We start from the raw sequence: 20,255 nt of genomic DNA on the forward strand, positions 1-20,255 counted from the left end.
AGTAACCACAGTTAATTTTAAGTATGTGTCTCCAAAGTTTAACTCAGTTAAATACACATAAAATGTTACTTTTCTTTAAATTTTTAAGAAGTCAAGTAACTAATTATCACTACTATCAGAAATTAGGTGCTGTTAAGTCACTATAGGTAAACTGAAAAAGGGTCAAAGGTCACTTATTTTCAAAAATGATGATTTGTGTTGAAATTGAATTATGTGCCTAATTCAAATGTGTCTTAAAGAGTAAATTATTTTTAAGCATGTGCATGTATGATGGTTCTGTGTGTGTGTGTGTGTGTGTATGTATGTATGTATAGGAGAAAGTACTGACAACATTAATTTGCTCTCCTACCATTTAAACGTGAAGTTAGGAGGATTAGGGATATGTTACATATGTGTAGGAAGAGCTTCGCATATTGAGAATAAAGAAAGCATAGGTACCATGATGTCCTGATGCTAGGGTAGAGCAAGAGCAAAAGAAATTTATGGGGACATAGTTATATTTTGTTATTTTGTTTTTGCTTTTTAATTGTTATTTTCATTTGTTTATATGTTTGGTTCATTTGTGTATTTATCTGCATGGTGTATATTTTTTGCTTCCAATATTCATCATTACCCCTCATCCCATTTATACTGGTAACATATATTATCCCCTGTCATCCAGTACCTAAACGGCTTTAAAGGGCTCTAGTCAGAGGAAGGAGAAAGAAACCCTCTTTCTTGCTTGTGTTAATCTGGAAGTGATTAGTTACATGGTCCCTGCCTAGATGCATGAGGTGCTTTGGCAGGGCAGCCACTTTTTAGTGATGACTTTATAGTTTGGAAGACATACACACATTTTTCCCCTCTCACTTTCAGTGTTTTGTTTTGTTTTGTTTTGTTTTGTTTTGTTTTGTTTTGTTTTATAAGCTATGCCCAGCACAACTCCAGGGATGGAATGTATGGCCTATATGTAAACTAAACTACTTAGGGACTCTCAGTCCTGTAGAACAGAAAGTTATTCAGGGGTGGAATAAGAAAAAGACTCCACTAAAGCCACTGCATGCAATGAATGATTATTAGTTCTTGAATTGTAATATACATGGAGCTAGAGCTACGGGGGTTATCTTGAAACCAGAATTAGAATGGAAATAAGGAAGTTAGACCTGAGAAATGGACCAAAAGAACCTGGCTACCAGTGATACTTTTCATTTCTGAATCAAGTAATATCTGACTATAATAGAATATTCATTTGCATGAACTAAAATAATTTTCCATTTTATTTTCTTTCAATTTGAGTTGAGATTTTTTTAAATTGTAACTTAATTTTTTTAACTGATACATACCATTTTATTTTTTAATTGGGAAAAACACTATTTTAGGTAAGAAAGAAGGTATTGCGGGTACTGAAAGTGACAATGATTTTAATAATAACAATGATTGACTACTTAATTTATTCATTAAAACTAGGTCATCACTAGCATTTAAGTATTCAGACTAGTTTGCTTTTGGAACAATAAATATATACCCCCTAGTGTAATGTTTAACAACTGGCTCTTTGAGTATCATTCACACTTGAAACTATGTGATATTTTTCTTACATTAATGAGTAAGACAAACGTGAAATCACATAGACATATATTGACATTTTGTTCATTTGTTAATGATGAGTGACTTTTGTTGTTGTTGTTTTTTTTTTGGATATTTGTTCCCATTGATTTTTAGAGAGAGTGGGAGGGAGTGGGGGCGGGGAGAAACATCCATTGGTTGTCTCCTGCACATGCTCCAACCAGGGCGGGAAATAGTACCTATAACCTAGGTACATGTCTTTGACCAGGAATCAAACCCATCACCTTTTGGTGTACAGGCTGACACTCTAACCATGTAACAACACCAGCCTGGGCAATATGAGTGACTTTTTCACTCAATCCAGATAATAATTTTCAAATACTGGAAATAAAGTTCTCAATTTTTGTGCTATTTATAATTAAACTAGAGGCTGGTGCATGAATTCATGCACCAGTGGGGTCCCTCAGCCGGGCCTGCTGGATCGGGCTGAAATTGTCTCTCCAAACCCCCCAAGGGGTCCTGGATTGCAAGAGGGTGCAGACCAGGCTGAGGGACCCCACAGTGCATGATCAAGGCCAGGGAGAGATGTGGGAGGTTGACCATCCTAGTAGGGACCCCAGGAGGGCTCCAGGGCATGTCCAGCCCGTCTCGCTCAGTCCCGATCAGCCAGACCCCAGCAGCAAGCTAACCTCCCGGTTGGAGTGTCTTCCCCTTGGTGGTCATTGCATGTCATAGCAAGCAGTTGAGTGACCTTAGCATATCATTATCATATTATGCTTTGATTGGTTGAATGGCTGACTGGTGGACCAGACACTTAGCATATTAAGCTTTTATTATATAGGATAGTTACAGATGTAGCACACTTTTTAGATTAATCCATATTACTAATGTTTTCTTCATCACTTTCTTTAAGTCTGGACACTCAAGAAATGAATCATACTTTCATGCTTAGATTTTGCTGATTTCCATGATGTATGAAAAAATCTTTGGAAAATAGAATTTATGGAACATTCTATTTATGGTAAAATCCTTCTACCATGGTCAATTCTAAGTTATCAAGGTGAGATCAGTAAATGCTTTGAGGTAACAAAATATTTTATTTTATCCTTAGTTCATGATGTCTGAAATCAGAAAATGGAAGTATTAAATTTACCATATTAGTCAATAGCTCATATTTCATATAAAGCTGAAACCTTCTCCCCATGTTCAAATGTAGGACCAGTTGCAAGTGAGCCATCTGCTGTAGAAAACAGAGGAAGCATAGTTCGCTTTCCTCATTCTTTTTTTTTTTTAATTGTTGACACTATTACAGATGTCCCCCAGCTTTTCTCATTCTTGCCTACCTCCTCTCACACTTGCTCATTGCTGTTTCTGACAATCAGGAAACTTCATGGTTGTAAAACTGGTACTACTGTAAAAAGGTTTGAGATGCCTGAGCCTAGAAGATGCCAAAGGTATTTCTGTTTCTTACAGGCACATTGATATTTCCCTTTTTGCACCATTAGAAATAATGGGTCAAATTTCCCATGGCGAGGATGACACATTTTTTTTCTTTTTCATCCATGTGATGCTTGTCAAACTTGATTTGTTCTGTTGTTGTTGTTGTTGTTGTTGTCATAGTCTGTTTGGGCAGTGTACCCATGTAGACTCTTTCTGTTCTCCTCGGGAATGAAAATAACACCCATAGTTTTCCCACATAGTTCTCCTTTATTCCATGGAAAACACTTGGGCATGTTTTTATCCAGATAAACTCTGCAAGTGAAACCCGAAAGCCAATCTCAACAGAAGTTTTACTCTTCTTTCTCCCTTTTATTTTTTCACCCATCTCTTCTTTTTAAAAAAATCTTTATTGGTGAAAGTATTATTTCTTCTTATCTCCTGGATTTCCCAGACAGAAATCAGATACCATTCTATTGTACTGGGCTCACTGCTAGAAACACATATCATGTCCGAGTGGCCCATAGAAATCCCATTCACTACAATTAAACCTAGTAGCTGACATTCCTCTTCCTTCCAAAACGTTCCCTTTGGAAGGATGAGTGTGTGTGTGTGTGTGTGTGTGTGTGTGTGTAGGTATCTAGAAATCTTCACACAACATCATTTGCCACTCTCTAATCTCTTGACCCTCTTATGTCCTCACAGTGTGTTCAAGGGAACGGTAACTGATTTTTGACATCATCCTTTATATCTTCTGCATATGATCTGGTAATGACTTTATAAATCAGCGTCTATTAGCTTTTAGTACTTCAAACAACTTTTCTATTTATGCATGTTTACACCATAAATGTGTGTAACGTCATTGGGTATTTTTAATCCACTAGCAAAAGCTCTTCTCATATCTTATATTCAAACAAAGAAAAATTAATTCATATCTCTGTATATGTTTGGCACATATAGGGACCATATATTCATCACATTTGAAAATTTAAAATGTAGAAGAAAAAAATCATAAAAGATGAAATAAAAACACATTCTATTGTTACGCATATGGTATCCCCCAAAACTTATACATATTTTGAAAGGTAGTCTAAAACCAAGAAATATTTCTAAAAATATTCATTTTCAGTGATGCACAATAACTCTAGTTGTTTATGTAAAATCCATTTAAATGATCTCCCTTTTACTCCGGCCCAGTGCAAGCAAAAATGTGTAGAGTGACAGACTCTCTTCCAGTGGTGTTCTCTTCCCCGCTCTCCTTACTTTACACATTGTGATCATCCTTTCCTCTCGGCAGGTATAAACCATTTTCATTTTAACGGCAGCATATGTTCTATTTCATGAGTATTTTTTTCCAGAATTAATCCTCTATCATTGAATATTTGGATGGGGTTTTGTTTCGATATAAACTACACTATGATGAACAAATTATATGTGTATCACTTATGTTTATTTTTGTAGACAGATATACCCCCTTCATTAACCAAATAATATTGTCTCTTTTGGTATGCATTTGCATTTCAACCGGTATTAATCCTGAAGTCAAGGGTAAACATTCTTAAAATAGAAATTCAGGTATCAGTTAATGGGAAAGCAATATACTTGGGTTACATATTATCCTCCCCCCCTCCCCCCTCCCCCCCTTTTTTTCCCCAGAAAACCTAGTACTTTGATAATTTGCCTGTGACAGCATACTATTAAATCTGAGTCAAATTTTTTTTTTTGTTACATATATGATAAGCCCTCCCCACATATAAATATTTTGGAAGATAATTTAAAACCAAGAAGTATATCTAAAAAATTTATTTTCAGTAATTCTAGTTGCTTATGTAAAATCCATTTAAACTTCTCACATAGGGTAAATTAGGTTAGCAACTTATCCAGCAGTCTTTCTCTGTGTTACATTGGTTCATTCTGAATTGTTCCAAAATTATTAGCAAGAGGATTATGAAATAAACAAGTAAAGAAGATAAACAAAATAGAAGTGTGATGTTATATTATTTTTTAAATTTCAGTTCAGGTTCAAAAATAGTGTATAGGTTTTAAAAAATACATATCTCAGGTATTTCATCATTTCATCCCTCCTAATTCTGAGGATATTCTGCACATTTTAGAGAAATACAACAATGATCTAGAACATACTTACTTTTTAAAATAGAAATAAACATTATGATAAATGACTTGCTGGAGAAACATTTACATTAAAATGTAGACAAGTTTTTAAAAAGTACCTGTGCTAATGATACGTAGCTGGCATTTCTACTCTTATTTAACATAGACTCTCTTAGCTACCTGTACACTTGGTAATATAGTATTAAAAATAACTGATTTAAAACTCAAAATGTACACTTTTAGAAAGCAATGATCTAGAATATTCAATACAATGCATAAAATGCAGAATTTATTTTATTACTATAAGTTGGGAATTTAAAGATTAGACCTAAGATTTTCCAGGTAATCATCTTTAAAAGTGATTTTATTACATTTTTCCCTCCTTGAATAAGATTGATTCTCTGTGTGGTTTGTTTAAAAAATGTAAATAAATCAAACAAACAAACAGCAACAAAAATAAAGCTCAAATTAGTTCTGTTATTGGGGAAAAAAAAGCATGTAATCAATTCCCTTGTGATGCATGCATATGCAGCAAAAAGAAATAAATCGGGTCAAGGCAACTTTTAAAAATTACCAATTACATAATATTTAGAGAAGCAGTGTTTTACTTAATATTTGATATCAGAGTATGGTACTCCGTTGCATAAACCTTTCATAATATATATTATTGGAGAGAGAGAAAAAAAAAGTGATCCTGTGCCTTTAATTTCCCTTTCTGAGAGAGGGAAGGCTGCACACCACTGACAGGCTCACTTGTTCCCGTCTTTAATGTGCAATCTGTTTTCTCCAGCGGAGGGCACTCAGTGTATCACAAACTCAAGCATTAGCACCAACAAGCTCTGAGCATCATCAGTCTCTGGAAAGCCTTCTGAATTAGACAAGGGCTGCCTCTCAGCACAGCTACAAAACACTTTAAACCTGACCAGCTAAATGGATAAACCTAGCCTGCATGGCTTTTAAACTGGGGTCTCAGGCAGCACAGGAGGCCTGCTTGCTTCAAGAACTGAAAAGCCAGAGGATGAATTGCTTTATCTGGGAATGGCAAAAGCCAGCACAATAAGGAATGCCAGGTATTCTGAAGATTTTCTTCTCTCTTTTTTTTTTTCCCCTCTCTCTCTGTCTTTTTATAGAGAAGTTGGTTACCTTCAAGATGGGCTGTAGCTCTTTCGCACAGATTGCCAATTACTGCTGATGGGTCTCTGGTGAATTACACAATGGTCCTCAGAGCCTAGAAGCCCTCCCGGCACCCCCCTCCCCCCCAGAGCTTCCTTCTCCCTGCCCCCCCCATCCCACCCCATGCTGATTTTTTTCATATATGTATATATATTTTTTTGCCCGTCCTCTCCGGGGAAGTTTGTATGGGGCTACTAGCTCACATGCGGGATCAGGATGGTGTGAATGACAGCCGCACTGTGTCATGAAGGTGGTGGTGGTTTCGGCACAAGAGACCAATTAAGAAGAAAGCTGAGAGAGGGGGGAACCGCTTTTGGATGACAAAGGATGGGTAAGTGAACTTTTGTTGTTTCCTTAGCAAAGCTGATCCTCTGGGCTTCCTAGCCTCCGTCGCGGCGTTAGCTGATAAAAGACGGGGGAAACAGGCAAAAAGCAGCAGCCTCTGAGTTTGCCAGTTGACTCACTGTAGTTGCTATTATATTTTTAGATCATTTTCCTTTCGGTAGTTTCTTTAAAATTCGTAAATGCATAACACGGACTTAGACTCGAGAGACATCTCTTTCAGACTGTCTCTTCGGTATGCGTACCCACAGATTGGAATTGAGCATGAGATAAACATTGTGCTTGCTTCTATATTCTTGATGATATTAACCGTGCGTGCGTTTCTGGTCGCTGTCAGGAAGGTGGTTAGCACTTCGCTGCGTTCCTGGAGGGGTGGGGTCGTTACTTTCCCAGAGGTCGCACAAGGGCTTGTTTTATCTTTGAGGCTGTATCCTGACCACAGCATCCAAATTTCCAGCAGTCATTTGCCCGTCTTCTTTTTTCAAGTGTGACTGGCTCCCCCCCACCCCCACCCCACCCCCAGCCCCCCTTCTCCTGTCTGGGAGAGCTGGAATGTATTTCAATGAGTCTGTAGCTGGCAAGAGGACAGAGAGCAAGATCGGGTTTCAAACAGAAAGAAAAAAAAAGACTTAACTGGTTGAATAAAAGGCGAGGTTGTTTTTTGCTTAGAGGTTTGGCTGATGCCACTCGGTTACAAATATGAATATTTAAGGGAAATATAGAAACCGCAGCACACAGTAGTTGTTTTTTTTTTTTTTTCTTTTTTCCCCTTCCTACCACTAAGAACTCATAAATCTCCTGTTGACAGGGTAAAGAAATCCCTTAAGATGCTATGACTTGGAAATGCAGCCTCAGTGCCCATAGATTGCAACTTTGTAGGTTTTCAGAAGTTAATGGAGGTAGGGGAGAAAAAAAAAAAAGTCCGTGAGACATTTGAGCAGGTTGGGATAGGGGGGAGGGGGATGGTAGCTTGCGTTTCTCTACTTGTTTATACCCCACATTTGCAAAAGCAACTATATTAAACCTAACCGTAAAAGGAACACTACGCGAGCTTATGTTTCACCTTATGCAGATATTTTAATGAGAACCTGAGGATCTGAACTTTGGAGTGTTTTGTGTTATCAACAGTCAGGGTCCTGAGCTGTGCAGATCACTGGGCAGGAGAGCTAAGGCAGGCAGCTCTTCCAAATGTTGAGTATCTTGACTGTAATTAGTCTTCGTACCAGGCTTCATTGGCTGCCCGTGCTGCTGGTCCCAATGCCATTTCTCAGAGCTCAAACATTGTTTTTCTATTATGCAATAATGATACAATTTCAGGCAGGACAGACTTGGATTACCTTGACATATGACTGAAGCTCCTTTGCCAAATCACAGCCTGCGTGCTCAACTAGGAAAGATGTGCACGCATGGGGATTTAGGAAGTCATATTTTATTCCCCCCCCCCCCCCCCCCCATTACCAGAAGACTCGGTGCTCCTGCGTTTGGTATTGGTATTCAACACCGACGTGCCAAATAACACTGCTATTAAAATGTTGGCATCCAGCGATAAGCCAGGCGCAGGGCTTTTCACTGCTGATGTTCGCATGAACTCCTGAAACTCAGGAAAGAAAGCTGTTCTCGGTCCTCCAGCCCTGTGGTGATTGAAAATCAAGGAAGAACGAATGAAACCTGATAGTTAACTTGCAGCCCCGGAGACAAGAAAGCTTTCAGTGTTAAATGCATGGTTCTGAAATCAACTGTCCCGTCACTGCACGAGAGGAAATGCCCTTGATCTTGGTAAGCTGGGGATGCTTTATATGAACAGCTTTACAATGTGCATTTGTCTTCTTTTTAACATTGTAGGTTTCCGTTTAATGACGCAGCTGCGAGGCATGCGCGTGGTGCTAGCGCTACTTTCCACACTGCTGCTTGTTATGTTCACGGGGGCTCAGAGAGCTTGCCCAAAGAACTGCAGATGTGATGGTAAAATTGTGTACTGTGAGTCTCATGCTTTCGCAGATATCCCAGAGAACATTTCTGGAGGATCGCAAGGCTTATCATTAAGGTTCAACAGCATTCAGAAACTCAAATCCAATCAGTTTGCTGGCCTTAACCAGCTTATATGGCTTTATCTTGACCATAATTACATTAGCTCGGTGGATGAAGATGCATTTCAAGGCATTCGTAGACTGAAAGAATTAATTCTAAGCTCCAACAAAATTACCTATCTGCACAATAAAACCTTTCACCCGGTTCCTAATCTCCGCAATCTGGACCTCTCCTACAATAAGCTTCAGACTTTGCAATCGGAACAATTCAAAGGCCTCCGGAAACTCATCATTTTGCACTTGAGATCCAACTCACTAAAGACTGTGCCAATACGAGTTTTTCAAGACTGTCGAAACCTCGACTTCCTGGATTTGGGTTACAATCGTCTCCGCAGCTTGTCCCGCAATGCTTTTGCTGGCCTCCTGAAGTTAAAGGAACTCCACCTGGAGCACAATCAGTTTTCAAAGATCAATTTTGCTCATTTCCCGCGTCTCTTCAACCTCCGCTCCATTTACTTACAATGGAACAGGATTCGCTCCATCAGCCAAGGCTTGACGTGGACTTGGAGTTCCTTGCACAACTTGGATTTATCAGGGAATGACATCCAAGGAATTGAGCCGGGCACATTTAAATGCCTGCCCAATTTGCAGAAATTGAATCTGGATTCCAACAAGCTCACCAACATTTCCCAGGAAACTGTCAACGCGTGGATATCATTAATATCCATCACTTTGTCCGGAAATATGTGGGAATGCAGTCGGAGTATTTGCCCTCTATTTTACTGGCTTAAGAATTTCAAAGGGAATAAGGAAAGCACCATGATATGTGCGGGACCTAAGCATATCCAGGGTGAAAAGGTGAGCGACGCCGTGGAAACCTATAACATCTGCTCCGAAGTCCCGGTGGTCAACACAGAAAAATCCCACCTGGTGCCCCAAACCCCCCAGAAGCCTCTGATTATTCCCAAACCGACAGTCTCCAAATCTGACCCAGTCCAGCCCACCCTGGAAGCACCCAGCGCCTCCCCGGGGTTTCCGATCCCGGGCGCAGAACAAGAGTATGAGCACGTTTCGTTTCACAAAATCATTGCCGGGAGCGTGGCCCTGTTCCTCTCGGTGGCCATGATCCTCCTGGTTATCTACGTGTCATGGAAACGCTACCCCGCCAGCATGAAACAACTCCAGCAGCACTCTCTCATGAAGAGACGGCGGAAAAAGACCAGGGAGTCTGAAAGACAAATGAATTCCCCGTTACAGGAGTATTACGTGGACTACAAGCCTACAAACTCTGAGACCATGGATATATCCGTTAATGGATCTGGGCCCTGCACATATACCATCTCTGGCTCCAGGGAATGCGAGGTATGAACCATGATCCTCCTAAAAGCATTTCTACTGCGGGAAAGGAGAGGTAAATGTTTGAAGCGCTTAGAGGTGTCTCTAATCACTAGAAAAGATTAATGACCCTGTGGCTTTTGGGTTTTGCTCAGTGTGAAAGGTTACTTACTTACATGACGACCACCAGGAAATTGACTGCTTTTATTTTATTTTATTTTTTTTAATGGTTGAAATTTGAAGGAAGTTCATTCAAGGATGAGATTAAGTTGGAATAAAGTACTATGTTACAACATCTATTTTTTTTTTTTTTACCAGTTTGTATACAGGGGTTGGACTTAACACACGCATACACACAAACAAAACTATTCTAAGATTTCTGTCTGGTTCTTGTTTGACTTTTATAATGGAGTAGAGAGAAGGAGAGGCCAGCTTAATTTAAAAACACAATGATTTTACCAAAATTCCAGGAGGTAACGGAGATTTAAACCAAAGAGCAATTTATCCAAGGGTTGATTTTGTTGTAAATTTTTAGTTTTAATTAAAGCATGCAACAGGGATCTCACAAGGATAACTGTTTTGTGTTACTTGCCATTTAGTTATTATACCAGCATAGAGAATGTCAGAGGCCTACTGTGTAATTGTATGAGGCTTTTAAATATGCCTCCCTCCCTCCCTCCCTCCCTCCCTCCCTCCCTCCCTCCCTCCCTCCCTTCCTTCCTTCCTTCCTTCCTTCCTTCCTTCCTTCCTTCCTTCCTTCCTTCTCCCCCTCCTTTTTTTTGTTTTGTTTGTTTTTTAATTATCAGACATAGATCACTTTTCAAGGGTTTTCTTAAGTGCTGGCTATTTGTATGTAATCAGAATGAAACTTAAGTTTCATTTATGGGCTACGTCCCCAGAAAATAAAATCAGGTCATGATGTTGTGGATGATTTAGCAGTAACATAATGACAGGCAAGACAGGGGTGTTTGTCAGTGTTGCTGTCATCCCCCAAAAGAAATGATGTGTATTCTTGTTAAACTTATCCAAAACTACGTGATGCAAATGTATATAAATAAAAAGAGAGAGATTTGAGTTCTGGGTACTAGCCTTTCTGTGACATTTGCCTCAAATGAAGGCATTTCATGTTATACTCTTTTCATTTTCATGAGACAAAGTTTGGACTCAGTTTCTGATTATTTATTTTAAAGATCACTTATAGGAACATGTTTATGAATAGAAAAATAGCCACAGGTTTCAACTTGTCAGTAAATAATACTGGATACAAATTATTCTTTTCTTGGTAAAACTGATCAAAAAGTGCAAAGACTGTAACTGCCAGGGCCTTGTTGCTAGAATATAAGAGTGAGAAGAGGTTAAGTTCTGGCACTAGTGGTCTTAACATCCAATTTTAGATGATTACATTTTCAAAATAAAGTTTTAATGAGTAAAGACTTTGCTCTTTTTAATACTAGTTATAACAGTTAAAATATAATTTCTTTGATAATGTATACCCAAATATTTCCATAGTCTAAATGTAGATCCTAATGCAAATGTTTTTCAGACAAATACTGAGTTTGAAATAATCTCCAACTCAGTATAATTTGCAGTATTGAGCTATTCTTCACAGAGTTCATTTTCTCTTTTTTAGTCCGTGACTGAAAGTGAGAAAAGTAACCCTGGATAATAAATTTCCCCCAAAAAACCTGTATATGCAATTGCCCTTAAACATTAAAGATAATAAAAGATTTTATATAGAAGTCTATATAAAGATGTCTTTATTACAGTCTGACACTTATATGTGTATATTAGTAAAACAAGTTCACCCTGTTTTATTCTAGAGTCTTCTTATAATTTGAGATCCATGTAAAGGCTAGTATTACAAAAAGGAAGGAAAAATCCATTTCCGTTTATTCATTTTCTCTTGACTTTTGTAATAGAATGGTGAGATTCTTAAAAAACTTGGATCAAGAACAATGGATCCAAAACTTTTCCAGATTATTTTTTCAAAGACCCTAGGTATCATAATCGGAAAAAGACAAGAACTCATTTTATCCTGTGACTGCATGAGTGTTTAAAAACACAGTTTGATACTATATATTCTATGTAGATTGGAGTTTATGATTATGAAATTGCAGTGGCATTGTTGGGGATGTACATGGTGTTAAGGCAATAAGTAACGAAGATTTTAGTTAAATGTTATAAGAATTTGATGTGTTAATATGGCAGCCCTACTGAAGTAGATCAAACTCTACATGCCCTAAAAAGTAGAAAGTAGTAGACTATACATTTAAGACCATAACTCCCTTTCCATTATAAGTGGTCCAATCAAGCAACATTTAAATGACTACTAAATTGTTTTGAAACATAAGCATGCAAAAACTAACCTTGCAGCCACCACTATCCCTTTCTGACAGGTTATAGTGATAGGTGGATATAACAAATGAGGGAAAGCAAACTTTTAGAAATTTTTATGAAAACCATAATTTTCTCTTACTTCTTGGTCACCCTGGAGTAAAATTTCTCCTGTTAAGAAAACTTCTCTGCAATATGAACCCAAGCAAGAGGAATGATCTGCCCAAGATAATGATTTTTTAAGACAATAGAGGTATGCTAAATGTAATTCTGGTGTTCTTCATAAAGCTTACATATCAATAGAGAATCATAATATATTTATAATTTTTTGAGGTAGCTTTTTTAAATTCAAAATGTTAAACTGTACCCAAACAAAGCCATAAATATTTAACTAGAACACTTAGCACCAAATGCTAATTTTCTGATAGTGCCTTGAAAAAAGTTTCATTAAATTGAAAATTCCACTTCTACATGAATGTCATATTTAGTTATCTAAATAGTAAAAATATTCATTTTGTATATTTCTTTTAAGAAGAAAATAAAAATATTAATATTTATGATAAGAATGATGTCTGTGAGCCACCACACAAATATAGCGTGCAGTTTACAAAGAAGTAAGTTGGGCTCTATTTTTTACAAAATTTAATTTTGACAAGTCCATGTGCACATTCTCTGCTAATAAATTGAAGGGGAATATTATAATAAGTTAGGCAGTAAAAATCCCTTATATCTATAAAAGAAGAATAGAGTAGATAGTTATGAATAATTAATATGATATATGGCACAACTCTAACAGATACATACTTCTCAATCATCATACTTGGAGAGGATCAGTGTGCGTGGTTTAATTGAATCATTTAATTTGAACTCAATATGTTATCAGAAAAGACAACTAAAGCCAAAAGGACACAGCTTTGCCTAAAACTTTGTAAGGTGTCATTAAAAGAGGACATTTCTAATGCATACTTTGAAGATAGCTTGTGAACTTTTGCATAGTTTTATCTCATTAAAAAATATATAGGATCGTGAAATCACTTCATCTTGCGTACCAAAATGTTATGTAGAGGTGATATAGAACACAGTTTTGAATACCTGGTTCTTCTAGGATGTGTTTATCAACTGGAAATAGCAAGGTACTTTATAAAATTAGTCGTTGGGAATGTAGTACAAGAGAGAACATTTCAAGTTTATATTTTGAATAAAAAAAAGAAATTGGTAACAATGAATGAAATCTTCCATCCAAGATTTTTAACAGTTAAGTTATTGAAATATAAAGTTTAATGATCCCATAGTGCTAAAAGTACTGCCATTAGGAAAATGGGAGGATAGGTGACATTAGTTATATATTTTCTAAATACTTGATATTTTGGTTATATTCTTCAGAGTCGAGTAAAATATAAATATATTGGTTGTTATTAGGGGCTTTTATTCTTCCTTTCACTGCTATGCAGTGGGTTGTATCGACCATTACTAAAAGTTTATATTTATTGACTGTATTGGGTCTGGTTCAAACTATTGACCTAAGGAAGTTATTAACATCTTTCTACACTTTAGAAGTTGACATTTTGAAGTACACTGAATGAATTTCGAAGAACTAAAAAGCATAATATGTTCAAAGAGGATTCTAAGTGAAGCAGAATCAGTATCATTGAGTTAAATTTATACATTACCAATATAAGGTTATAGAAAATAGACTTTATTTTGGTGGCTGTCTACTGTTGTATTATGTTAAAATGTTATAATTGAAATTATACTTTGTATATTTATGTGTGTATATATCTATGTGTGTTTGTATGTTTTCAGAGAGAGGGAGGGAAAGAGGAGGGGATAGAGACAACATAAATATATTTCTATTACAATTTTTGTCCATTTTGACATATTAGTTAAAAAACAAAACAGTTTTAAATTACCAGAATTTGTTAGTCAGGAACATACTTCTGAAGATGTATAGTTAATCCTCTCTAAAATTATAAGTATCCTATGTCTAGATAGTCTACTATTCGTTCTGTAAAAAACAAACAAACAGGATTTATACTACACATGGTCATATTTGGTGTGACTTTGGACTGGTTCCTTCATTTTTCTGTGACCCATCACTGAATTGAGTCTATTCAACTAGCACAGTATAGCTCAAATCAAAACATTTCTCAGATCAGTAAACTTTGTAAAACTTCTCTGACCAATCCCAGGACTACAAGTGCAAGATGGGAGATGCTTGAGAAACTGAACTATTTATAGTCATTGTCAAAGAGAAAAGAGAGAACTTGAGTTAATAAAAAAAAGATGGCCTGCTTCATGGACACATACATTTCACACACCCATGTGTGAACACATATGCACACATGCAGAGGCAAACCCACACATTTATATATCTTTTAGATTCTATCAAGTAACTAGTTGTTTTGACAGCATTTAAAGTATTACTTCTTTTTAAAAAATCTATAGTCTGAATTTGATCCAATTAAAGTCACGTGAATAGCGTTTTCAGAGTGACAGCTGTCAAAAAGGCCTGACATTACCAATTTAGGAACAATTTAAAGTGACGATAAAGGGTTCAATTTCTTTCCCTAAAATTCGCCCAGATTCACAATTAATAGACAAGGTTATAATAATTGATTACTCTCTAGGATCCCAAGTTGAGATGTTTTAGGAATATATAGCTTTTGAAACACCCCAGTAATATTCACATCATTCCTGGATTTTTCTTCTTGAGCCTTTTCTGTATTCAATAGAATCTAGTCATCCTCATTATCAGTAACTACATTTATAGATAACTTTATGCTTTGGAAGTTGTTTGGTAACATCATTGGGGATAGTGACTCATCAGAATTTTCATGTCTCTAGAGTTTCATGAGTCACTAAAACAAAATGAAACAGTGGCAACCTGTATATCACTAGATACTGGGAGTTTTGAAAATTAGTATGCCTTTGGATCAGAAAATAAAACAAACCAACAACATGAAAGTTAGGTTGAATACGTTTTAAAAGTTAAAATTGCCTTTTATAGTACCCAAAGAACTAGAATTCATTTGGTCAGTTTAATAAAATCTCCATATTCTTAAAATGAAAAAGAATTATGAGGGTATTTTTTTCATGCACTCATAGTACAGAAATTTTAACTGTAAGATAAGACAGGTTGCAAAAAAAACTCCACAAAACAGTATTTTCTATGATACCAAAATCACTGGCTTTTAAATAAACTGCTTTAATATCCTTGAAACTGCTTGAAATGTGCCAAGGCTATGATTTATACTCCTGCTAAATGGTTTAAAAATAATGCTTTCACTGTCAAGATCAATTAAGGTCTAAACAAATGTGGGGATAAGTCCTTTAAAAGATAGAAGTTGGACTTTAAGTCAAATCTTACATATTATATAATACCCATAAACACAAAGTTTGGGAATGAAATGATAACAAAGCTGATACATGTTAATAAAATATTAAAGTAACGGTGACAATTTTTAAAAAATCAGAAATATTCTTTCAAAAAATACGAATAAGCTTGACTAAAAGGAAAACATTGAGCAAAAGCTGAGGCCTGGATATCAGATAAACAATAAACACATGTATAACTAAATAAGATTATGATAAAATTTGACATTATCGTTTGTACATGTAAATGAGATATCTTTATATTTTAATATTATATAAATGGTATTTTTAAATATAAACATCAAAGTAACTGAAATATAATTGCATTTAAATAACCATGTAAAATTAAACATCCATATATTCCCCATAAATATTTCTAAAAAACTGAAGCATACATTGCACACAGTAGAGTAATATATATTATACTTTTGAATAAGCCCTGTTCTTTTCTAACCTGTTCAGTTCACATGAATTTCCTCAAAAGTAAATATTTGGGGGAGACATTAAAGTATTTAAGGAAATCAAAATAAGTTTGTTTATTCTGGCATTACCTCCATTTATTGTGATTGCTTTCTGAATTTTCAGACATCTACATCACCATATCTTGGAAGGTTATCATCTCCCCCTTACTTCAATTTTTTGTGTATGTACTGAATTTTCAGACTCAGAATTAGGGGTAAAGTTGTAATCATTAAACCTAGCAAGAAGGTTCATTTTTTATTCTTTTTTTTTAATATAAAGTTTTGTAGTAGAAGAAAGTAAGGTACAGTAAACATTTTTATCACTTTGGTTTAAAAGAAAATTTTAAGGTAAACAAAGTAAATATAATAGCAAAACAAAATTTTCTACACAAATTTACAATTTTAATTAATGTTTTAATGGTTGGAATCTTCGAATCTCATTGAATTTAAAAATTAAAATGTATATTGATTTTTATAGTATGTTTGAGTATTTGACAAGAGAAAAATAAATATAAATGGATTTGTTTAAGAAAATTCACTCTTAAGGTCTCTGTAAGCAAATTTATACTTTCAAATGGGAAAATAGTTGTGAATTAATTCCATTTTGGGGTTATTTTTAAATTTATAGCAAAACAATATAACACTGAATTTGAAATAGCCAAATGATATAGACAAAGAGGGAAAGTGAAATTGTTTTATTTTGGAACGTTAATGTATAATTTATATTCACTGTATATTTTCAATTTTAAAGAATAACAATTGTTGTTTTGCTATCTTCTTTTAAAATCAAGCATCGTCAGATAAAGCATTAGAATTATACTTTATTTCAATTTATTTAAAACTGTTTAAACAATTTATTTATTTAAAACTCTTTAAACAAACAAACAAAAAGACAAGCAACATTCCTTGGTATAAATTCTATGTTTACTTTTTCAGTTCCTCCCTCTTTCAAGTCACTTTCCTGAAACATTGGTTCTTTAATTTTTTCCTACATAACTAATTATTTGTGGTGATGGAAACTTTTGAAAGTTGATTTTTTGGTTTCTTTTAACTAACTTCTATCAAATACATTTATATTCAAATAAAGTCCTGAAAACATTGCTTGTTTGTTTTAGCATAAATTTGATCATGATGCATTTCACTATTAAGTATTTGATATTTATAAATTTTAGTTGACATCAACTATGGTTAAGTGTTTCAAATAAGATTTTAAAAAAGAAGAAAAAAAAGAAATTAATTATGCCTGAGTCTTTTTTAGTGTGGTCTCCACAAATGAAAAATTGTTATTTTCTTCTGTGCTTATAGGTCTGTAAAAGTAATAGCAAAGAGGTCAGCCTTAAAATACTTTTAGGTTGATGGTCAAACCACAGCATGGACCAAAATTGCATTGGTCCAGTGCTTAGATCAAGGGGTGAAAAAGAGGTCTCAGAGATTTGAAACTGACTCACTTTACTTCTGTAATATTGGACAAGTAAATATAAATCTGACCTTTCTGTGATATAATTTTCCATCTATTGAACTGGGATAAGAACTTTCTAAATAACTTGTTGAAATGAGTAATGAGCTACTATTCAAAAACCACTCTGAACTCCTTCAAAAAAAAGCTTCAGTGTAAATATAAATGATTATTAGTCACAAGCCATACTGTCTACTGAAAAATGCAAAATACAATGTGGCTATATTATTTTCATTGTTATTATTATTATTATAATGATGGTTATAATACTCCCTGATGTAGAAACAAGTGTTGTGGTTATATTTTTACTAAAATGAATAATAAACCTGACCTTTCAGTCCCTTGTCTGAGCTGTAAATATTTCAGTAATACCTCAGGATTATAAAATACTCCATTGGCTGAACATATTATTCAATTTTAAAGAAGCAGCATTTACAATTCTTTTATTGGTATTAACTCTAAAGAGGAATTAGCATGTAGAAAGAACTTATAAATTTCCAATCTGATTATGTTTAAAGTCCTTAGGTTCATTTTCTTAACAAGTAGAGACAGTTTTAATTTCCCCAAAGTGTTTATTCATGACAAGTTGGAATTTTTAAACAATATACAGGGTATTCTTGAATAAGAATTTAATATGTGATTTTAAGAAGACCATTTCTCTAGGATGTATATTTGCTTAAATATAATCTGAACTCTTATTTTTTGCATGAGTATATTATACAATTACTATTTTTGTCCCAATATCTGTAATATATTTTAATTTGAAATGTATTTCTTTTTAAATATCCCCATAGAATATGTCTTGTTGCTATTGTGTGCTATGTAATAGAAGGTATCACTGGATACATGTCCTTAAGAAAAAACAAAACAAAAACAAACAAAACAAAAAACAAACCAAAAAAAAAAGCCTTACAGACAAAAGAAAAATGGCAACTCTTCTAGAGAAGACTACCCATTGTGTTCTTTGTGATTGGAAAGACAAAAGTAAATTTTGGATTCTGCCGGTTGTTGAATATGTCTCCTCCAAGTATGCATTTTGGAACTAGGGAAATAACTACAGGATGGGTTTCTGGGCCCGTTGAACCCACTGTGAAATGGACCTGAACTAGAAGTCCATTAGTGGCCTCGAGACCCCACTCTGACTAGGGGACCACAGCGACGTTTGGGATCTCCAGGAATTAGTCACTGTAGAGGCAGGTTCCAGCCATCCTCCAAAGATCACTCTACTTTCCCCAATGCACAGTCAGCTTGGTAAATAGCTGTATGTCCTCATGGGGAAGGCAGGGATAGACGCCTATGTGTTTGATAGTTCAGTAGGGTCTTCCCTCAAGGCGATCTGACCTGCCATTCATTCAGAAGGCTCTGGATCTGTAAACTGCCTCCTCTGGGAACTGCTTATGATGATTCAATATATATAGACAAGAATTTAGGAGATTGATCACATACTTGTTTTTTTCCTCAAGTACTTTTTAAAAAATATATTTTATTGATTTTTTTTACAGAGAGGAAGGGAGAGGGATAGAGAGTTAGAAACATCGATGAGAGAGAAACCTTGATAGCTGCCTCCTGCACACTCCCTACTGGGGATGTGCCCGCAATCAAGGTACATGCCCTTGGCTGGAATCGAACCTGGGACTCCTGAGTCTGCAGGCCGTCGCTCTATCCACTGAGCCAAATCGGTTAGGGCTCCTCAAGTACTTTTAAAAAATTATCTTTATTGTTGAAAGTATTGCAGGTGTCCCCTTTTTCTCACATTAACTCCCCTCTTCCCCGGGCCCACACCCCACTATTTGTACTTTTTATCTAAGGACACTGTGATTAAGTAGACAACATCATATGTGGCTTTTGAATTGAACTATTTTTATTACTATTTTGATAGTGTTGTCCCTTATGATAACCAGGCCTATCTTGCCTTTGGCAATGAAGTGCTGGCACTAGGACCTTGCCACAGAGGGATCTCTTTTTCCCTTTGCATTTAGGGATGCCAGTTCAGTGGTAGCTGCTCCAATTATAATTTCTGACCTATGGGAAAGAGTAATAACAGAGATATTAATCCTGATATTGCCTTTCTCAGTCTCTTTCCCCTCTCCAGTTGCAAGCTTATCAATCAGGTTTACATCCTGAGACATTGTCTATAGTATTCTAATCAGATTTTTTTTTTTTAAATTGGGGAATCATTGCTTAGATCTAATCATGAAACTTGAAAGATAAAATATGTAAAATGTAAATGTAAATTTTTAACCTTTTGCAAATCATAATTCCTTTTGGATCTCTGTCTACTCATGGTCTGTCTTCTCAAAGGACTGGAGAAAAGAGAAAAAGAGAATTTTAAATTACTCTTTCAACCCTTTGGCCCTTTAACTTTGGGATAGCCTCGGGAATGTGTGTATAATTCTTCACTCAAAACATGAAGATTGGTGAGGACAACAGCATCCATTCTCTCTCATTGCATTTCTTACTGAAAATTCTTTTATTAATTTTGTCAGTCTATTTCTATTCTATTAATGCTAAATAGTTAGATACATATTATTTTGAATTATGAACAAGTATAATTTTATGGGTCAACTTGACATTTTACCTTCTAATTATAAATGAATACTTCTAAAGAAAATGTTGAAAGCATGAGGTTATTTATAAAAATAAATAAGATAATTATAAAAT

General features: G+C 35.4%; 1 protein-coding gene across 1 annotated transcript in view; it reads left to right on the forward strand.

Moving 5' to 3' along the window:
- Window positions 1–5,959: 5,959 nt before the first annotated feature.
- Window positions 5,960–20,255, forward strand: part of LRRTM4 (leucine rich repeat transmembrane neuronal 4) — a 694,038-nt gene continuing 679,742 nt past the window's right edge. Inside the window, exons 1-2 of the mRNA XM_081101041.1 lie at window positions 5,960–6,598; window positions 8,452–9,998. Coding sequence (XP_080957167.1) covers window positions 6,595–6,598; window positions 8,452–9,998 — 1,551 coding nt within the window. The 5' untranslated portion in view covers window positions 5,960–6,594. The remainder of the gene's footprint in view (window positions 6,599–8,451; window positions 9,999–20,255) is intronic.

Source organism: Myotis nattereri, assembly GCF_964212035.1.
Source record: "Myotis nattereri genome assembly, chromosome: 10".
In the NCBI taxonomy this organism is placed as follows: domain Eukaryota; kingdom Metazoa; phylum Chordata; class Mammalia; order Chiroptera; family Vespertilionidae; genus Myotis; species Myotis nattereri.